This window comes from Phasianus colchicus, chromosome 6, assembly GCF_987193195.1.
Source record: "Phasianus colchicus chromosome 6, bPhaCol1.hap1.1, whole genome shotgun sequence".
Lineage (NCBI taxonomy): Eukaryota > Metazoa > Chordata > Aves > Galliformes > Phasianidae > Phasianus > Phasianus colchicus.
The window spans coordinates 11,397,548-11,417,666 of NC_143441.1; the positions used below are offsets into that span (position 1 = coordinate 11,397,548).

A 20,119-nucleotide genomic window follows, 5' to 3' on the forward strand; every position below is an offset into this window, starting at 1 on the left:
CTTTGGGAAGGAGAATGCTCTGAGTAAGACTGACTCAGTCAACACATCTAACCGTGTCCTCAGCATCACTCGTAGCTGTAAATAACAGGATTAATACTCAGTATTGCTGGCAGCTACCCTTTCATTTTTCCATGGGCAGCAAAGGCTGGGAAATGCTTCTCCAAACAGATCAGTGTAACCACATCCCATAGCACACTGAGTGGCTTTTCCTTGGCTCCAAAAAGTGAAATACCAGAGACTATATTGTCCTACATTGCTGAAACAACTTTGCTAAGTAGGGGACACAACAGTGCCCACTCAAGCTTTCACACTGTTCAACAACTTTTTTTTTTTTTTTTTTGCAGCTGAGTCAAATGATGAGACCCTAAACCAGCTCTGGAAACTAACTGATGCTGGACCCTCAGGTGTCTGATTCCTGTGGTTTGGAAGCCAACACTTCAAACTTCCTGCTGCTGAGGCAGCTCCAGGTCAGACAGAATTAGAATGGAGGGTTATCAGAATGATGTGACTTTAAAACTGATGGTTCACAAACTGCTTGCAATTAAATATTTCACTGCACAGGTAAAGCTGTAGTTCCCTAAGGTACCAGTCATAGTAATTGTCATTCATCTTTTGAATTAGCAGTGGACTTTAATATCCAGTTCCTGGGCAGAATATAGCACTCAATAAATCAAACAGTTGCACGATTTTTGGTCACCAACTCAAACATTTTGAAGTAAAACTGCTTTGCTTTCTACAATTGTTCAGCCTTTGCCTCATACCCTCAAGTGGAGAGCCCCCAAAGACTATGTGATTTCTAACAGCATCACAGAAAATATGCTTTGAGTGTAAGCATTATACTCCTGCACTTGGAGCTGCTCTCCACACACACTTTGCTCAGTGAACAAGTTAGTTACAAGTCTGGTGACTTCTATCTCAGTCTATCCTGACACTGTTGCCTCTTCAACTACACCATGAATGGCTTGAATCCTGAATTCTAAGGAATGTGAGAAAGAAAGAGAAATAAAGCAGCAATTAACTTACAACATGAGGATATTGGTACGCTGATGGCCAGAATGATCCAGGCAATGTCCATCTTGCTGAGACAGATGGTAGCTCTGTGCTGGGGCTTGTCTCCCTCAGTGACATGGGAGATATTTCCTTGCACCCCAGGTTTCCAGGTCCCGGCAGGAACCAGCCTGTTGAGGAAGTTTCCAGTCGCAGTAGAACCAGCAGTGGACATGGAGCTGGACAACCCCGTGGCAGGCATGGTGGAGACAGCGCTGCCCAGTGAGGTCGTGTTCGTCACCAGGCCCTGCTGTGTTGGGGCAGTGCCCTCGAGGTCCCCCACTGCCAGGGAGGAGATGTTGACATCAAAGCTGGGCTGGACTGAGTGACCGGCTGCTGCTGGTGCAGTTCCAGGGCCAGAAAACAAGGGGACATTTGTACTGAGATTCAAGGTTACCCAAGAGTTGTTTTTGCTCAGCATATCCCATATACCATAGTGGGTGGGTTTAAAAGGCACCGACACTGCTTCGGGATCAGTTGATGGTCCAGCAGTTGTGGTGGCAAAATCTGCTTTCTGCACAACTTGCTCGGCCCCGTTCCCTTGCTCTGCTTCCCTAAGGCTTCCCGAGGTGTCAGGGTGGGGAGAAAGGTCTGAGGGTGTAGTTCTGGCCAACCCTGTGCCATTGGGGTCACTGGAGGTTGCAGTCTGGGACTGAAAGGGATGGTCTGTGAAAGGGCTCCTCAGGGTAGGGAAGGGAGAGTGCAGGGTTGTCTTTAGGTAAGGTTCTGAAGACTCTGTGAAGTTGCCTTTGAAAATCTGGAATATTTTCCCTTTGGGGCGAGTCTGTCCTGAGTACAAAGCACTCTGGTTATACAAGTGATACGTTTCCTTTTCGCCAACACGAGGGCTGCTCGCCTGCGTTTGAGCAGTGGAAGCATCGCTCCCTGCCAGGCTGACAGGATGGGGGACGGCGCGAGCGGAGGTGGGGACGGGCTCTGCCTTGTGGTGGTCCTTGTGGCGAGGCGTCGTTCCCATGGCTGTGACAGTGGTAGTGTCCATCAGGAGGCCCTGAGAGGAGGATACAGCAGGAGACAGTACCTGAACAGAAAACACCAGCTCTTCCGTCAGTGCCAAGATCAGTAGAACACCTGGAGGAAGAAACAGAAAGGGTGAGACACAGGGGAGGGACAAGAAGATGGAGGACAGCATGGCTGTGTGCTTGTGCTTTGCTCCTCCCAGCTGAGAGCCAAGCTGGCAGGAAAGCCTACCTTCCTTGTGCCCTGGAAAAGAGGAGTTAGTGCCTCTGGCAATTGGAAGAGAAATAGATCTGCAGTGGCTGTTTGGGAATAGTGAGATGGGAAGGAGAAGGCTGCACAGAATCTCTGTGGTGAAGGGAGAAAGGGGCTTGCCATGTGGGTATTTTAAAGCATCATACATAGCTGTAGGCGACCCCCATGAAGAAGATACAAAGCATCCTACTCTTCAGTGGTAGAAACAAAAGATATTTTCATTTTTGTTTTGGCCAAAGGCCTCCAGATGAATGGCCATATCATTATAAGGGGAACCTTAGTCTGCTCGTTATTTTGGCTGCAAAATCCTAAAGTTGGCTGCCTTGGATGCCTGTCTTGGATGCCATTAGGCAATCTGTTTTTGAGAGAGCAGCTGCTTAGCCCTCACTGAAAATTAGGTCAAGAAGGGATGTGCGATGAGTGGACTTCTTAGCTTGTGATGCACCCTTTACTTAGAAACTTGGGAAATCTCATCTTTTACCTCAGAGTATGAGATGTGGAAAATCCACAAACGTCAAAAATAAACAAGAAAATGTAACTAACAAAGACATTTTAAAAAGCCATGTGATTACTGAGGATCTAACCATCTAATACAACTGCCCCTTCTCATATACTCACACACAAATTTTTGTTTGGGTCCCGTTCTATACTTATAAGTGCTGTGGGATTTGATTCTGTGAGATTTGCCTCCCGCCTTCTTCTTTAGGGCACACTGTTTCATGAAGTGCCAGATTCATGCCACTGGGAACATCAATTCTTACATTTATTCAGAGGCCAGTTAATGGACATGGGCAGCTGCAATAGCATAAGCCTCTCCAGGACGCAGGGCTAATATGCCCTGAGTTAGTGTGACCTGCAGAGACCACATCAATCACATGTCACCATTTCCATATGTGGAAGCTGCCAATTGTAATGCAGACCTCTGCCCACTAGGAAGCACAAGGGATGAGTCTGTTTTGCACAGTCCACTGAGCATCATCAGATGGCACCATTAGCACACTGCTAGTGTGAATTTCAGCCCAGGATCTCAAGGGGAAAGACGTTGTCACTGTCTTAAAAAAACAGGGAGATAAGTTCATCAGAACTGCAGGACCCCGAACAGGGTAAGGACCTTCCAGCCAAGACTGTAGAGTGCCTGCCTGCACATTCCCCATCCTCTGTGCTTCCAGGTTTGCCAGCTCTCTCTGTCAATGTTGATATACCATTTATTTCTACCCTACAAGGAAATATCTGTGGTGGGCACCAGCAGAAAATTGGAAACGGGAATGGGACAGTCTCTCTGATTAGGTACCCACTGGGTTTGAAGGCTTAGCCAGAGGCAAATGCCATGAAATGTGTTTATTCTGACTCAATACATGTAGCAGAAACTCACCAAAGGAGCAGTACTTATCCCTCTCATCCAGCTAAGAGCGATGCTTTGATCGCCAACCATCATTTCTGAAGCAGAACAGCACAGAGCTCTACAACCACCAAAATTCACCTCACCTTGCCACAGATGCCTCCCGCTCCTTTGCAGGGCATCCTGAAGATCTGAACACTTCAAAAAACACTGAACACTGACTCAATAGTGCAGTGAGAGCCACTTACAAGCAGTGCACTTTCCCAATACCTGATGCTAAAATTAGCTCATATTTTTTTTATTTCTGAAATAAATGCTTTCGCGTAAGTGATCCTTGGGGATACTGCTTCAAAATTCCTAGCCTGCCACAGACAATATGCTCTCAAAAGAACACCTCCTCAAAGAGAAAAACATATTCTGTACATTAAAGTGCAACCCAAAGATCAGATCGTGGTGTATTCGTGGAGCATCACTCTTGGAAATGAAAGGCAGGAGTCATCTTCGCATTTTTGGCAGCACTCACTCTGAGGTCAAGGTCAAAGCAGATATTCCTGTGTCCATATGGCTCATATTGCATGCCAAGACAAGTTGCTGCTACAGAACAAATACGAAGAAGAAAGGATGAAAAATTATTTTGGGTTTGGCGTGTGGAGATAATGTTTCAGGAAACTTTAGGCCTGCTGTTCTGGGCACACATGACAAAGGGCACTGGCAGATCTCAGGACACACAGGATTGCAGTGATTATGGCAGTCTTTGTGCAGCTACTTTCTTTCACACCTCACAAGGAGAAAAACCTCCGTATTGGATTAATGCTTTTTTATTTTCTGCAGGATATTCCTTAAGTAATAAGGAAGTAGCCACCTTTTCTGCATGCTGTGCCCTGAGGTCAGAAACCTCATCTTTGGCTGAAAGCCTACTATCCATCCCTACCACTTGAAATGCTGATAAATGAGAAGCCTGCAGCTGCAAGTATTTATAATCTCTCAGGGGCAGTCTGTTGTGGTAGCAGGCCGTCATGCATCAGGCCTGGGAAGCCACATACACTTAGCTAGTACCTTTATATGACTTGTAAAACGTTAGTAACTATTCAAAGGAAATGCTACTCTGTCATAAGCCACTTATTTGACAATAAAAAATAACACTGATAACATTTGGCACTCTCAGGCTGTGACAGTCAGCTTTTGCTTGTCTGCTGGCCTCCCTTTAACAGTCCCTGCAGGACCACCACGGCCCCATCAGCTGCAGCTTTGTAGGACATTTTTATACTTGGATTAGCAGGCAGCAGTAACTCTCTCAGAGACAACCAGAGCTAATGTGTGACCATAACTACTTAAAACATATTTGGCTTCGTAGATCATTGTAAAAATAGCTGGTGCTGTATATTTAGGGAAAACCAGCTGGTAATAATGACTTCACAGTGGGCTCTGCTGGCCCTTTTAAGCAGAATTAATTGGCATTCTAATTGATAAACAGCCAATTGGAAAGCAAAAATGAAGTTGGAATCCATATGTTCAGCACCATCCATGCAGGGACACCTAAGCATGGGCTGCCGGGATTTGCAGTTGCCTGGGTGCCCAAAGCTCTGGCTTGTACTGGAGAGTACAAAGGGAATATTATTATGGTCCCTGATATCAAACTGCCCTGTTTGGCAACTTTGGCCTGACCTTGGAAAAATGATATACTGAATTTCTCTACCAAAGCATTCATCACAGAAAGGGGCTTAACCAACCCCTCCAGACTTCCTCCCTTTCCAACTTTGCTCTGCATCTCAAATGGCCCTGCACTAAGGAACGGGCCACCAGCTTAGCCACGAGCAGATTACCACTGAAATGAAACCTATTGGTTGGTATAAAGTTGTCATGGCCAAAGTGATGACATCCCAGATGATACAGTACATAGGCAGATGGTCTTGGTCAGCTCAAAGCCCAGTTCTGCAGTCTTTGCCAAAGTCCTTCAGTCCTGGCTGCTGGAGACTCCTCGGTCTGACCTTACTTAGGACATAAGCTCTTTGAGGTAAGAACTTGCAGCCCTTTCTATATGCTGCCATCACGGCAATACAGACTGATATAAGCACGTTATAGCAAAAAATAATTAATAATTATATTTTCAAAGGTCAAATCACATCACTACTTTTTTTTTTTTTTTTCATAAGGGGCCATTTCTAAGTTATACGAGCTCATGCTCAAGAGGGGTCATAGTGGTTTGACCTTTTAAATGCTGCATGTCAAATTCCCACTTTTGGAGACCAAATTTATGACTGCATTAAAACCATTCAACCCCGATGAGAAGGTTCAATGGCCTAATGTCTCAGCAACCTGAACTGTGCCATCCCGTGTTTTTGCATACTGTACCAAGAATTGAATGTTAAGTACAAAATAAACTGACTCAAGGATGAAGCACAGCGGAGTGACAGTAAAGTGTACAGAGAGAGGATCAGTGTGTGTTTAGCCATAAAAACCTTTATCGACAACGTGGTGCAGTGGTTCCAGTCTCAACAGGACCTTACTACAGTGCTTCTTCCCATTGTTTTCTCACAGGATGAGTCCAGAAATGATGTGTACAGTTTTGCATATCAGAAAAATGAAGGAGCCCCCACAACAGCAATTTTTAAAAAGATTGGAGTTGATGTTCTCAACAATAGCAAGGAAGTTGAATGTCCTTATGAGATAGGAGCCAGAGCTGAGTTTCTCTGAATCAGAAAAATGAAGCAACTTGGGCAACTTGAGCCCCAGCGGCTCAAGTTCTTTCACCATTTTATCTCAGGACCTCAGCAGACATTGCCAGAATGAGGTCCTGGTTTCAGGTAGGAGTTACTACCTCTCGGTGCTGCACTGGCTGCTCTGTGGACACACTGTGTGCCACCATTCCGCATGGGATGGCAGCCGTGTGTGCAGCTGCCAGGTCAGCTCTCGCATTCAGCCTCCCTGGGGCACCGCTGCTAAATAACACAAACTTACATAACTCATGATCTAAACCCCATGGAAAGATTCCCAATGGCTTTAGCAAGCTTTGGACCAAGCTCTAATTGCTGAAGACACAGTGGAAACTTTTGAGCTGCACATTTGCATTTTCTACAGCCAGTGAATATGCACAAAGGGCTCAATCTGGCGCTTGACCCTTTCTGGCCTCTGCTACCTCAGGCCTTGCAGCAAGACAGATAGAGCCACCCTGAGCAGCACTTGGCAAACATTTTTCCTCTAGGAAGTCAGGAAGAGCTTTCTGTGCAGATACGTACTGCTGGAGTCATTATTTCACACTGCCGTGGGCAAAGGAGGCACAGGGAGCAGCTTTACAAAGGACCCATTATCCACAGACCCCGGGGCTGGGATGCACGTGGGCAGCGTGCAGGATCTGGAGCTCCCCGTGCTTCTGACCATCTCACCATACTTAGTGACGGTGAGAGTCATGCAAAACCTGCTGAGAGCACCAGCAACATTATTGCTGCAAAGAAAGCTTTCTCCCCAACACAATTAACATATCACACGGGTCTCCGCAAACCCAAAACATTATAGGCAGCAAAATGGATCATTAATAGGTGGAAACTGCATAGAAAGTGCAGATGATTATTTTTGTTATGGTCATTTTCTTTGCAGTCTCTCGAAGCAATGTGATTTTCACACACAGCAGCAGCCGCTGTACAAACAAAGAGTTAAGCAAATGTCATCCCTACGACTGGTGGAGGAACCGAGGGAAGAAAAGTAGGTTACTCTGCATAGAAAATTTCTCTTCTCTGCCTATCAGTGGCTGTCATGCCAGCGCTCACAGGTATTAACTTACAAGTTATTGTCTGCTTTCCCTTGTAAGCATGAGACAGTGCGATCAAGCCCAACTTCAGCACCCAAAGTATTTGATAAAACATACAGAATGAGGCACACGGAGTAACAGCTCTATTTGCAGTAACGTAGCGCAGCATCAGCAGAAGCTCTGAAATCACATGTATAAACACCAATTAGGCAGTGCTCACTGACATTCCCTGTGAAACAACATTAATGGTAGCTATGGTTTTCATGTAGCATGTATGTTACGGTCCTTTTAGAACACAAAAACACTGCTGAACACCATTATTGTTCCTAAGGTGCATTTCCATCAGAGATTTCAAGAGACGGACTCTGCAAATAAAAATTCATTTCTGGTCCTCCAGGCATCTCCACAATGAGTGATACAAACACTATGGTCTCATGCAGTTACAGAGCAGGCATCTCTCCGTTCATTTCCCTCCTGCACTGACGACTCACAGATAGCATGGGTATCAGTGTCTTAGAAATGCTTTTGATCTCCTATTTGTCTAAATACAAACAGACATCCAAGCTGTTGATCCTCCCAAAAAGGCTCAGTGGCAGCCCAGGACAATGATAATTATTGAGGGGAGGGTAATAGAAAGAAATAACGTGACTCCAGCTGCTCAAGATAATCACTTACCTGAAAATATCATTTGGACTTGTCAGCAGACATCCTCACCTGCTCACATCACACAGATTTGGAAGCTTCATCGCTCAGTAGAGAAAGGAAAAATACATCTTCTCCCTAACGAGGCAGCTGCAGGCAGGAGTTGCTGTTATTGTTGGAACTGGTTTGGAGGAATGAGGACAGAGACAGCCCAGGCAGGCGTGTCTTGCAGGGCTGTGCAGTGAGAGAGCTCGCTCCTTTATGAGTACCTTTGGAACTGCAAAGATCACTTACGGAGCCAGTCCCCCTCTCTGCGAGCAGATCGAAGGGCTGCTTGGTATTCCAGCTTGGTTCCCCATCAAGTCCAGATACAGTTTGTCTGACACGGGTCTATTCAGACGCCAGAGGATTGCTGGCAGTTCTCGTTCTCTGGGAACAAAACAGCAACAAGCACCCCAGCTGCACGTCCTTGTGAGACTGCTCCTTCCCTCTTTCGAGGCAGAGTGCCCTCCCTCCAGTGCTGCACTGAGCTTTTTGTGTCTGGATGGATTTACAGATCCACCTCCTGCTTCTGTACCCCCACCAGATTTTCCACTTCGTTCAATTATCTCTAATGGTATTAATAATCCTGTCAGAGGAAAATACGTGGAATGAAATAGGGATCCTCCTCTTTCCTTCTTTGCCATCAAAATACATGTTCTATACTTTATGATATTTCCATTCCTCAGTGATGAATGGGTAGTTTCTACTTTGTACCCATCAAATATGTCCACAAATCCTGTGATTCTTAAAGCCATAATCCTGCCCACCTTCTTCTCTTCTGGCACAGCTGTCTGTCTGGAAGTACACGCAGCCCAAAGAGCACAGAAATGTGCCCCGTTCATCCAGATCCCTGAGAAGGCACGGGCAAATGCTGAGTGCAACAAGTTGGGGGCTGCTGGAAGTCCCCCAACAATCCCTGCTCCTCAGTCTTTGATTTAAAGTCCCCATCATACTCAAACAGCCTAAGCAATTTGTTACATGGGACCTCACAGAATTTGTCCCTAATATTTTGCTACTGAGCAAAGCCAGCTCTCCCATCTCTCTTATCATATGAGTTCACAAAGGAGTGACACCATGACAACAGGTTTGAGGTTTTACAGCACCAACAGCAACAGGACCTCAGAGTGTGACCCCAGTGGTGACTTTAGGAGCATACAGTCCCTACAAGGAAGTCTGGGCAGGTGCATATACCATATCACAAGTGTATTTTTCCCCTATTTACACACAGACTATTTTCACAACCACGATTATTTCGTGGAGGATGTGCAACGATGGAGTACAAACATTAATCTCAGATCTGCTTTGCATTTCTGTGCTCTTGTGCTGACGTTCCTTTTCCCCCCGCCATTTGCAGTTCACTTTTCATCCCTAATGCTGCCAGTGTGAAGGTTCCTCTAAATAAAGATACTCAGTGCATTATAGAAAAAAAACTGCTCTTTACAAATATCAGCTTGTTTAGCAGTTTCTGGAACTCAGGGTTATTAAGAGCTTGCTGCTGAAACAATGATTGAACATGAAGCTGCAGCTGGTGTAACAGGAGAGCCGTGCCATGTATTTTAACCTTTGCTGGAGGATTTGCCACATCTGTAAGCAGTAACTCAGCACAGACTTCTTTCCTGTGTGCTGTCATGGATGGAAACATATGGCTCAAAACTGCAGATTGTCATTTGGAATTTCACAAGAAAACTGCTCACAAGGGCAGGCGCCCTGTGCAATCCCTTGTCCAAAACCACACAGAACAAACCAAAAATAATGTTAAAAGCATACAGGTCTTCCCCACTCTGACAGCTTCCCCTTCACACAAAGCTTGTCCAGCCCCAGCTTTGCAAATGCACATCCCTTCCTTTGCAGCCTTTGCTTGGCAGCAGTTTTTGTTGGCAGGATGCTGTTGCCAAGGGAGACAGAAAGGATGTGCAGCTGGCTTCTCTTTCACCTGCACTTAGTGCTGCTGATCCTATTTATGTTGCTGCAGAACCTCTGGCTTCTGAGAGACCTACCATCAATGTCACCGGACCTTCTGAAGAGTTTTGACAATGACACAAATAGCCGAGGCCTCTGATGGAAAGCTTAAAATAGGATCTTGCCAAAGAGAGGATGTAGTTGATGTCATGGATGCTGACTCAAGCAAGGGTATCCATTTCACAACCAGCAATAAAAAGGGGAAAAAGAGGATTTAGAGCCATCTTAGCAATGGTTTCTGACAACTTCTCAAAACAGAGAGTAATCTCAGCTATGCCAAAGTTAGATGCCTGAGGTAGCCGTGACTCTGGCAGGCAATTCACCTCATCATGAAGCATCTCTGAGCTGTCACAGGTTGACTTGCACCTTAGAGGGCCTCTCTCTTACCCTGATGAAAAGGGATCCTATAGGAGATGATGAGCCTTAACTAGATACCCACCTTTCAGATGATGAAAGTTAAGTGAAATTAATCCCACCCCATATCCCTCTATCTACTTAGATGGCATCGTCACGAAGCAAAAAGAGGATTTGTTCAGAAAAATAAAGAGATTAATAAAAGTGGTGTCTGAAAAGGTAAAATACAGTCTATGTATTGTGATACTTTCCAGCAGAGGAAGTCTTACCACTTTGGACATTCATAACCAGCTTCTTCTCTCCACAGGACACAGCCTTAGAGAGCAGCATCTCATCGGTGTGAAGTGTGGATGAGGGCAGGGGCTGGAGCCTCACCATAGTGATACTTTAGGAAGCACTTTTTCCCATACTCAGGATAAGTGGACAAGCCCTGATTTGGCTGAAGCATGCTGTCAATGATCTGTGTCTGACCCTGCATGCACAGTTGGTGCCTGCTGACCTGGAGAGCAGTGGTGGTGTGGCGGATCTTCTTGGTGTGCACTCCTTTCCAAATCCTTGCAGTTTTAAGTAACCAAGTCACAGACTTCTGATTCCAGCACCAGGAGACATGTCTTCCCCAAAACTAATTTCTTCGGGGCCGATCCACCAGCTCTTACTAATTTACACCAACTTACCTATCAATCAAGGACATTCATTCTAGATTCAAGATAGGCTTTCATTACAGCACAGTCATTTTTAGCCTGTCTATCTGAAGGAAATGCGGTTTATTACCAGATTCTCCTTCTTTTTGTCCCTTTTCCCCAGTAACTTTGCTCCATGGCTGATTTCATGTACTGTAACATGCTATATGAAATCTGGCAAGGAGGCAGAACAGAGAGCCCGACTTGTGGATCCCCTTGCTCTGATGCTGCAGACATTTATTTCCCCACTTGCAAAAGCTGTGCTCCAGTTCTGTTGCAGTTACAAAAACATTGGTGCTGCAGCCAGACGGAATGTTATAGCTATGCACAGCCTGACTTCTACAACCCCTTAAGGTATTTCAGTCCCTTCATCTGTTCACAGAAAGTAATGTGGGTGATTTATTACATATGCCCCCTTCAAACTCATTATTACTTCCAAGTGCCTGGTTATCCCTGGGTTCGATCTCAAATGAGAGCTTGTAATGAGGAGCCTTCACTGATTTGTTAGTAGAACATGTAACACACAATTAGAAAGCAACTTGGGCATAAACTAATACATTTACGGGCAAGAAATCTTCACTTTGATTTTTGACCATTGCTCAGTTTAAGGAAAAGGGAGACTGTGCTTCAGAGAGAGTAAATGACCTGCTAAGTGCTTGTGCTGTTACTCATTGCCTCTGTGAATGCCTTCACCTTTTGGGCAAGTAAGAGCCAAACCAAGTCAGGATCAAGGGAGTCAGCATTTTCAGTATGGGAGATGGCTTCTGGCTTTGGGAAAAAAATGTGACTGTGACAAATTCCCAGGGCTGACCTGGGCTAGAAGTTTGGTAGGGAGGGCTTCCATACTCAGATTTTCTCCTGCGAGCACAGCCCATGGATGTGAGATTACACCTAAAGCAGCCAGAAAGGCTGCAGTGTGAGAGCCTTGCTATCTGCTGGGTTCTACAGGGCTGCAAAAACCTCTGGAGTGAGTGTATGTAAGGCTGCTAGGGAAAAAGTGAGTAGTGATGCTCAGTGCTGCCTGAACCCTGACAGTGGCAGGGCTGTGCGTAGTGTGAGGACGTACCAAGAGAAAAGGTTGGGATCAAGTTCCATTCTTGAAAATATCAGCTGCTCACTGCAGGGATTGGGAAGGTCTGTTTAGTTCTATGAGGTGATTTGAAAGATTATACAGGTATTGAGATATGGATTTTTTCTGCCAACCTTTGAAGCTAGGTATTGGCTGGGAAGGAATGATGGTCCAAGGTGCTGCAGTAAATCATAGGTTCTTGTAAGTAAGGTCACAGCAGCTGCTGGATATAATTTCTGCTAACAAGAGCAGACTCTGCTGCTTGTATTTCAGTATCGCTGCTCCTGAATGAGATTCAATAGCTGGAGATATGCAGTATCATACACAAAGAACACCAGGGTGAGGAGGTGATACAGTGTACTCGATTAGTCAGAGGATTAGTAATTCTACTAGAAATACACATGACGTTGCAATAAGGACCTCACTTCAAAAAATATGCTGTTAACTCATTTCTGCAATTCATAGTCCCTGTTCAGCACAAATGCTGTTACACAATGCAGTGCAATGTTTCACCCTTCCATGTGGATGGCACTTTTTACATGCACACTGGCCATTTTAAAGAATTCCACTACCAATATCTGTGTATTGCTTCTGTATGTTATTTTGAGCATGCTTTGGTCTTGCCTTTCCATCAGAACACAATGCATGTCCAAAACACCATTTACAGTCAATGAGGGTTACAAAGACTTTACAAGTCAGGCAGGTAAAATCACTAATTTTCAAGTGATTTTCTGTTCTTACAGGGGTACTTGCATGAAGTGTGTACTGAAGAGATAATACATATGGATAAAACTTTAAACATGAAAACCTTTCCTTGAGCCCCTGTTTAATTGTTCACAGTGGACTTGGGTCATTGGAGTTTCATCCTGCCTCAGATGGGACATGGTGGTGCTGTCACATCTTTCTTTGAACCAATGACACAGAATCACTGCTTAGACAATACTACTAATAAACATAAGCTCTATAGTAGCATTATTCACACAGTACTTTACAGGTTACCTATTTTATTTGCATCTTTCCTTCTTTCTGGCTAACCCTGCCTCTATATACAGAACAGAATCTACTCCACCCACTCCTGAAATGCCATCACCTCTGCACCTGGTTTTATTTTGAAAGGAAATTGTATTGACAACCCTAAACCTTCTGATTATTCACGCACCAGACCTTGTGAAGAGATTACAGGCATCAGCTTTGCTGTCTCATCCTGTCAGCACATGGCCATTGGGGATTCTTTGCGAGCTCAGCCTGGCTGTTCATCCAGCCCTGACTCCTGTTTCGCTAATACCTGTTGTGTTGTTGGTGACAGGATGCAGACACCTTATCTCCCCTTCCCCTGTGAAAACTGAGAGCCTTCTGGCCCCATCCTCTGAGGCATTCAAGGCCAGGCTGGATGGGGCCCTGGTCAACCTGATCCAATGGTGGCAGCCCTTCCCATAGGCTTCCCCTCTAACCCAAGCCATTCTGTGATTCTGTGATTGTGTGATTTTACATGGCTGCTGTGGCTGCAGCCAGAGGCAGAGCAGTGCATGACGTCCTGGTAGGAGTACAGAAATGCCATGCAATGAGAAGCTCCAATTTTGAGTGGTTTCAGTGTCTGCCTCAGCGGCAGCAGCTGGCCTCACTGCTCTGCCCTTTGTCTGTACAACTGATGTGCTCCCAGGGGGGACTGGAGGTTTCCTGACACATCAGGAAGAAATTTTAAACCCAACTGTGTGTTATTTCTTCCAAAAAGATGCAAGTGTAATTGTACCAAGTGATGCATTTGGAAAGACAAATTCATCCCTGCCATAGCTAATAACATGTTTCTGCCGCTTATCCGTCTCTGAAGCAGGCTTTCCTTTGGTCTGGACTTAATTTATTAATACACAAAACATAACCTTGAAGCTGGGGCACAGCAGAACTGTGACAAGTTGTGAACTTTATGTTGGAGCATTGTGGATGAGTTACAATTAAACATTGCTCTGGGTTCTCTGCAGACACGTGCTGGAGGAGCTGAATGGCAGTCAGATGTTACAATCCCATGAAATGTAATGATAATGCTGACAGAAGTGTCTTGTCACACTTTGCACTTATTACATTTTCCCTTTTCTCCCTCTTGTTTTAAGCATCCCCATTGCACTGGAGCAGTAAAATGATTCCTGGAGTAAAGGGAAATACAGGGAAGCGATCCTGTTTGGAGCCAGGACGCTTAGTGTGGCAGATCTACATGGAAGCTGCAGGAGGACATCAGTCTTTGCATTAACATTAACTACCGTGGCTAAGAGAATATATTAGCAACAGCTTCACTAAAGGTCAGGACACAGAGAAGGAATATCAAGAAGCATTATACAGAGGACATAATTTTAAGGTAAAGTGCTGAGTTTCAGCCCCATTCGATCCGAGTTGAAAGGACTAGATGGAAATAAATAAAGGCAGGCGAGCTTGAGGGACTAATTAGAGGGCCATCGATAGCAGTGTCAGGAAACCCCTGTGGGAAAAATGGTGGCTTCTGCTACAGTGGTATAAATCAGGACAATCACGCCACAATTAGTCACATTATTCAGCATGTAAATGACTCAGAGGAGAACACAGGAAAACTAAAGGAAACAGCAAAGATAAAATATGACTGGCAGCTGAAGACCAATGTCTCCAAAGGAGAAACAGGAAACTGTGAAGACTAACAGCAATTAATAACCAGAATGTGCAGACAGAGGAGCAGGGGGGCTCAGGTTTTGTCCTCTCCCAGCTACAGCGCCGGTGGCCACAGGCAGCAGTCCCAGCCATCCCAACCATTCCAACCAGGAAGCCATCAGCACCACCACCATCTGGCTGCTTCATTGCTTCCTTCATGTGATTTAGTGGAAATCCATGTTTCACTCAAGCAGAATTTTAAACAGAACTCCAGTACTTTTCGTATCAAAAATACAGCAAGCAGTTGCTTGGTTCAGGAATGTTAAAAAATAAGTTATCACCTGGCATGCAGCAAGGCCATGACACAAAGCTGGGGTGAAGTGTTGATCTGCCTGAGGTAGGAAGTCCCTACAGAGAAGCCTGGATTGATGGCCTAAGACCAACTGCGTGAGCTTCAAGTGAGCTTTGGTTGAATACTGCACTTTGGTCACAGCAACCCTATGCATTGCAACAGGCTTGGGGCAAAGTGGCTGGAAAGATGCATGGAGGAAAAGGATCTGGGGATGCTGGTGGACAGCTGGCTGCACATGAGCAAGCAGTGTGCACAGGTGGCCAAGAAGGCCAACAGCATCCTGACTTGTATCAGAAATAACACAGCCAGCAGTAGCAGGGAGGTGATCGTCCCTCTGTACTCAGCTCTGGTGAGGCCGCACCTCGAGTGCTGCGTTCAATTTGGGCTCCTCACTACAAGAAGGACATTGAGGTCCTGGAGTGTGTCCAGAGAAGGGCAACGAAGGTGTGAATTCCACCCCTTTGCTTCATATGCTCTTCCATGTCAGACACCATTCTGTCACACTGCTCCTCTGCTGCCGTCTGTCACATGGCAACAACATGTAATGGCATACTGGTGTGAAGATTTTCAGCCCCTACTGCCATACCACCAATACTGGCCTCTGATGTCGCAGACCAACATAATAAAATAGTAGGCTTTATTTTCGGAGCAGCCCTTGTAAAATATATACAATACAGAGCAACAAAACCATAAAACTAGCGGGATGTTTGACCTTGTTTTTGTGAAACTAATGTGCCAGTCTGATTTGATGGCAGTGGCTGCAATTCGTAGTGAGTTCTCAAGGTGCTCGTCACTTTTTATGAAGTTTTACTTTTCCTGCGCTTCATTCATGACAACAGTCGCGCAATAATGTGCACACTGCCAAAAGAAATGACATGAATAAGGTGTGACTGTGAAGCGAGGGATATTTTTCTCTTTGAAGAGAGGTCTTATAAAAGTCCAGTAAAGGGACATGATCCAATTTTGAGTTGAATAGCCGACTGCAACTCTATACATTCCACTTGAAAATTTGCAGGTAATGTTGACTGAAAATGGAATCAAAACATAAAATGATCATTTTTTGGGCAACCTTGAAGCTTATTCTCACATTCCTGTATCAAAACAAAGAACATGGCTGCATATTTCTCACTGTTCACAGGACAGTGTTTAGTCAGTGTACAAACTGCACACAATTATCTGCCATCAATTTACTTAGCTCCTGTGCTGTTACAGGCATAGAGCACGGATTGTTGAAGGGACCAACAGCATGCAGATGCACTGCTCTGCCGTTCTGCTGGGCTTATTCACTGTATATTTATTCAAAGGTGTCCCTGCCGCGAGCTGTTCCTGCATTCTCATTCACTGCATTCTCATGTCAGTTACACTGCCAGAAACACGGCAGCACCTACAGCAACGTTACCATTGCATTACAGCTATTTCCTTAAGATGACCTTGGGTCTGAGATATTTATCAATGGGGAAATAAAACGAAAAGAGAGGGGAAAAAAAAGAGATATAGTAGCAGTTTGCAACGATTTGTGAAGGTGGTGTGATCCAAGCTTGCAAACTGCAGGCAAACACATCGTGCTCGCTAAGGCAGTATAAAGGATCTCTTCCTTAGAGCTCTGTGTCAAGTTATGTCTCTGCCTAAATTAATGCTCCCAATTAGTCCTGTTTTATTGTGCATCCATCACAGGAGATTCACTGTTAGGGCTCTGAACAATACAGATCCATATACTGGTAATTATGAAAAAAATACATTTAGCAAGATGCAAATGTTTCATATTTATCAGCAGCGCCTTGGGCCCTCTACCATTTTTTTTCTGACATATTTTTAATTTCCTCAGCCAAATTAATCTTTGCTTTTAGTAAATAAGTACATTCAGAACTCTTTGCACTGAGTTCAAGCTTGACTCCTGTTGTTTTTTTTCCAGCATATCTGTAGAAAGAAGCTCTAGTTATACCATGCATGTGTCGAAGGCAGAGGCTGAAATTCCAAGCTACGTGGCACAGATTATGTAGAGGAAAAAGAGAATCCAGACTTATTCCTTGAATCTGCATCATATTACCCAACTCACTCAGTGCTGCTTCCAAACTCTTTTTTATGTGTAAAATCTTTGGCGTGTGTTAAAAATGCATGTGGAATAACTTAGAAAGGACTGAAGTGATGGCACAAGGATTGAATGTACTTAAGGCACAGACCAAAATTACGGTTCCAGAATAAGCCTGTGGTTTTTAAGAGACACATAACTGCCACAGTAATTATTTAATGGGGCTAAAACTTTCCAGGTTTGGAGTCGGTCCAGCTGTGATATATTTCCAGAAGACAGGAGGAGAAGGAGCGGTGCAAGACTCAGCTCTAAACTGAAGCAGAAGAAGTGTACATCATCTGTGTGCTCACTGGAGCACAGGAGCAGCTGAGCAAAAAGAGCCTTTCTGCATGGAACAGCCGCTCTCTGCAGAGCATGATTGAAGGCTGGATATGATGACAATACTCCTTGGGAGATATTTTAAAAATGATCCCAAGAAACAAAATAAATGTATATGTTTTTTAAAATGAAATATTACAAGGAATTGTTGGAAACCAAAACAAGTGATGCTAAGCTTTAACTTGAGCAAGGGCTTTCCTCTAGTTTCTTACTGCTCTACAGAGTGGCTCCCTCCCTAAGACCCCTCTGATCCAAGAGGAATGTACATGCAGCACTGAACTGTCCTAACACCTCTGTCTCATCATCTATCCCAGACTTTGATGCCAGTCTGGACAGAGACATGGATGAAGGAGAAAGGGTGTTGCTAGAAAGCCATACTTCTGGGTTCTTGGAATGGCTGCAAGGAAGACGTGCCCAAGGAGAGACTGAGTCACTGTGGAGACAGCTGCTCTGCTTCATTTCTGCATGAAAGGGAAAAGTTTTAAATCTCACTCCCTTGATGGGTCCAGAACAGTAACGGCCTGGGCAGGAAGAGGGTAGCTCAAGTTTTGGGCTACACTAAACACAAGTTTTTCCTACTTGCTGCCATGCAGCCCAAACAGCAGCCTGAGAGAAGAACCACCCTGAGATCCTGGCAGGGATGAAACCAGCATGCTGCTACAGAAATTAGTCTTTAAAATCCTTCAAATTTTAATGAAGGTCAGTATCTTCTTCAACAACATGCTAAAATTTGTCCCGTGTGACTCAATGAGGCTTTGAACTCCACAGTGCGATAGCTTTTCCACTAAAGACCGAAGTCAAGACTCAATGGATCACTGCTCTCCAGTCACACAGGGATGAATGGGTGGATAGAAGAGGATCATTTGCCTTTTCCTGCAGGATGACTTGTGGGACTCCATCTGGCCCATCATTTTGGATTTCTGGCCCTGGCAACCCAAAATTGACCATCTTACATGCAATTGAGAGCAAAAGATCAGACCCTTAGCTCAATGAGTGATTTGGCCCTATGAAACCCAAAAGCACAGACAACATGGAGCCATCCTGGGGCTGGCTCTGTACCTGGAAAGTTGCAAGGCCAAGAGCACTTCACTGTTGGATGATATTTTTACGACTCACTTAAAGCCAGAAGTGCAGAGCAACCCCTTCAGAGCTGCAGCCTAACAACTGCAGCACAGTTCATTAACGGGATCACGTCAAAACATGCTTTGCCCTACACTTCCCTCCTCAGACAGAACTGTTGAGCTACCAGCCTTAAACAAACACACTGATTGCAAGGAGAAAGAGGAAAGGGAGGAGAGAAGGGGAAGGGAGAAGCTGAATAATATTTTTAGATGACAGGACAAAATAACCAATTGTAATTTCCATTTAAAAAAAAGAATCACCCATTCATTGTCAGGAATGAATATGATCAAACTCAACCTCCACAGAATAATTGTTGCTGATGGCGATTATGCAAATGCCATTCTTAACAAATGCCTGACGGTGTACATTTACATTTCTTTCAGTGAGGTGGATATGATTACGCTGAAGAGTCTTCTTGTCCAAAGAAGAAATCTCTGGATTGACAGTCCATCCCTCCTGCGTACTCACAGGCATGGGCAGGTGACAGCAGCAGTTGTGGGGGAAAAAGGCTGGGCACATCTGTGTTATTTTTATTAACATACACATTATATGTGATACTTCAGTTTTGTTACTGATAAACAGACTGGAAAAAAAATGTTATCTTTCATAGTTTAGATCCAAGCCCCTCTTCCAGTAAGCACGTTAAGATCTTTCAACAGTCAGAAGTTAGAAAAAACTATTGATGCTGTCTGCACAAGAAAGACAGTCCCATGAATCAGATGGAGTTGAGATGGTCTGAAATGTCCAAGCATTGTACTCTCCATTGAGACAGCAGGTATAAATCCAGATTTGCAAGACTACTTGTTAAGACTGTAAAAGACCCCAGGCCAAACTGTCTCATAGGATGCAGCATGATCCAGATCTACAGCAAAATCTCATAGCAAGGAAGCATGGTATACAGCTTATGAAGACAGAAGACATTTAAAAGGATGACTGCTCATGCAAAGTGAAGCCACAATGAGATTTACTTGCCTCCAAATGTACCTCACAATGGCTGAGGCTTGGCTCAGTCAAGTGCTCTGACCGGTTAACAAGAAGGAAAATAATCTGGAACTGAATGGATGAGACTCTATGTTGATGCACCAACCTGAGCTAAACCCTGCTGCTGGCTGAGCAGATCACTGCTGCAATGGATGGCAGAGAATGGTTGTAGGAGATCTTGACTTCCTAAGCTCACCTGATACAGCACATGACAATCCGATAATGGGCAGGGACTGGAAAATCCACTCTCTGTAAATATGCTACAGATAGAAGTTTTAGCATGTCTATTCCTTTAACCATTTGCAGCTTACCATCTCAAGATAAAAGGGCAATTTACCAAAGGGCTCCATTGGTGAAATTTTGTGGCATTTCATTTGAGGCCTCAGCTTGACAGAAACGTTTCCCTAATTAAAACCCCATACCAAAAACCCACTCAACGGATTTATGTGCCTGATATCACAACATTTTTATTTAATCAGATACAATCCATGCATGTGTTCTGCATTTCTAAAAAATGGAAGATTTTCCCAAGTACATCTT

General features: G+C 44.6%; 1 protein-coding gene across 9 annotated transcripts in view; it reads right to left on the reverse strand.

Moving 5' to 3' along the window:
* The window catches only part of TMEM108 (transmembrane protein 108), a 237,966-nt gene that overhangs the window by 7,952 nt on the left and 209,895 nt on the right, over positions 1 to 20,119 (reverse strand). For 8 of the 9 annotated variants that reach the window (XM_090142451.1, XM_090142449.1, XM_090142450.1 and 5 more), the window contains one exon: positions 1,024 to 2,136. In XM_090142451.1, coding sequence (XP_089998577.1) covers positions 1,024 to 2,136 — 1,113 coding nt within the window. Of the gene's footprint in view, positions 1 to 1,023; positions 2,137 to 8,036; positions 8,966 to 20,119 lie in introns of those variants that run through there. The other variant, XM_031590320.2, reaches the window with a different exon arrangement.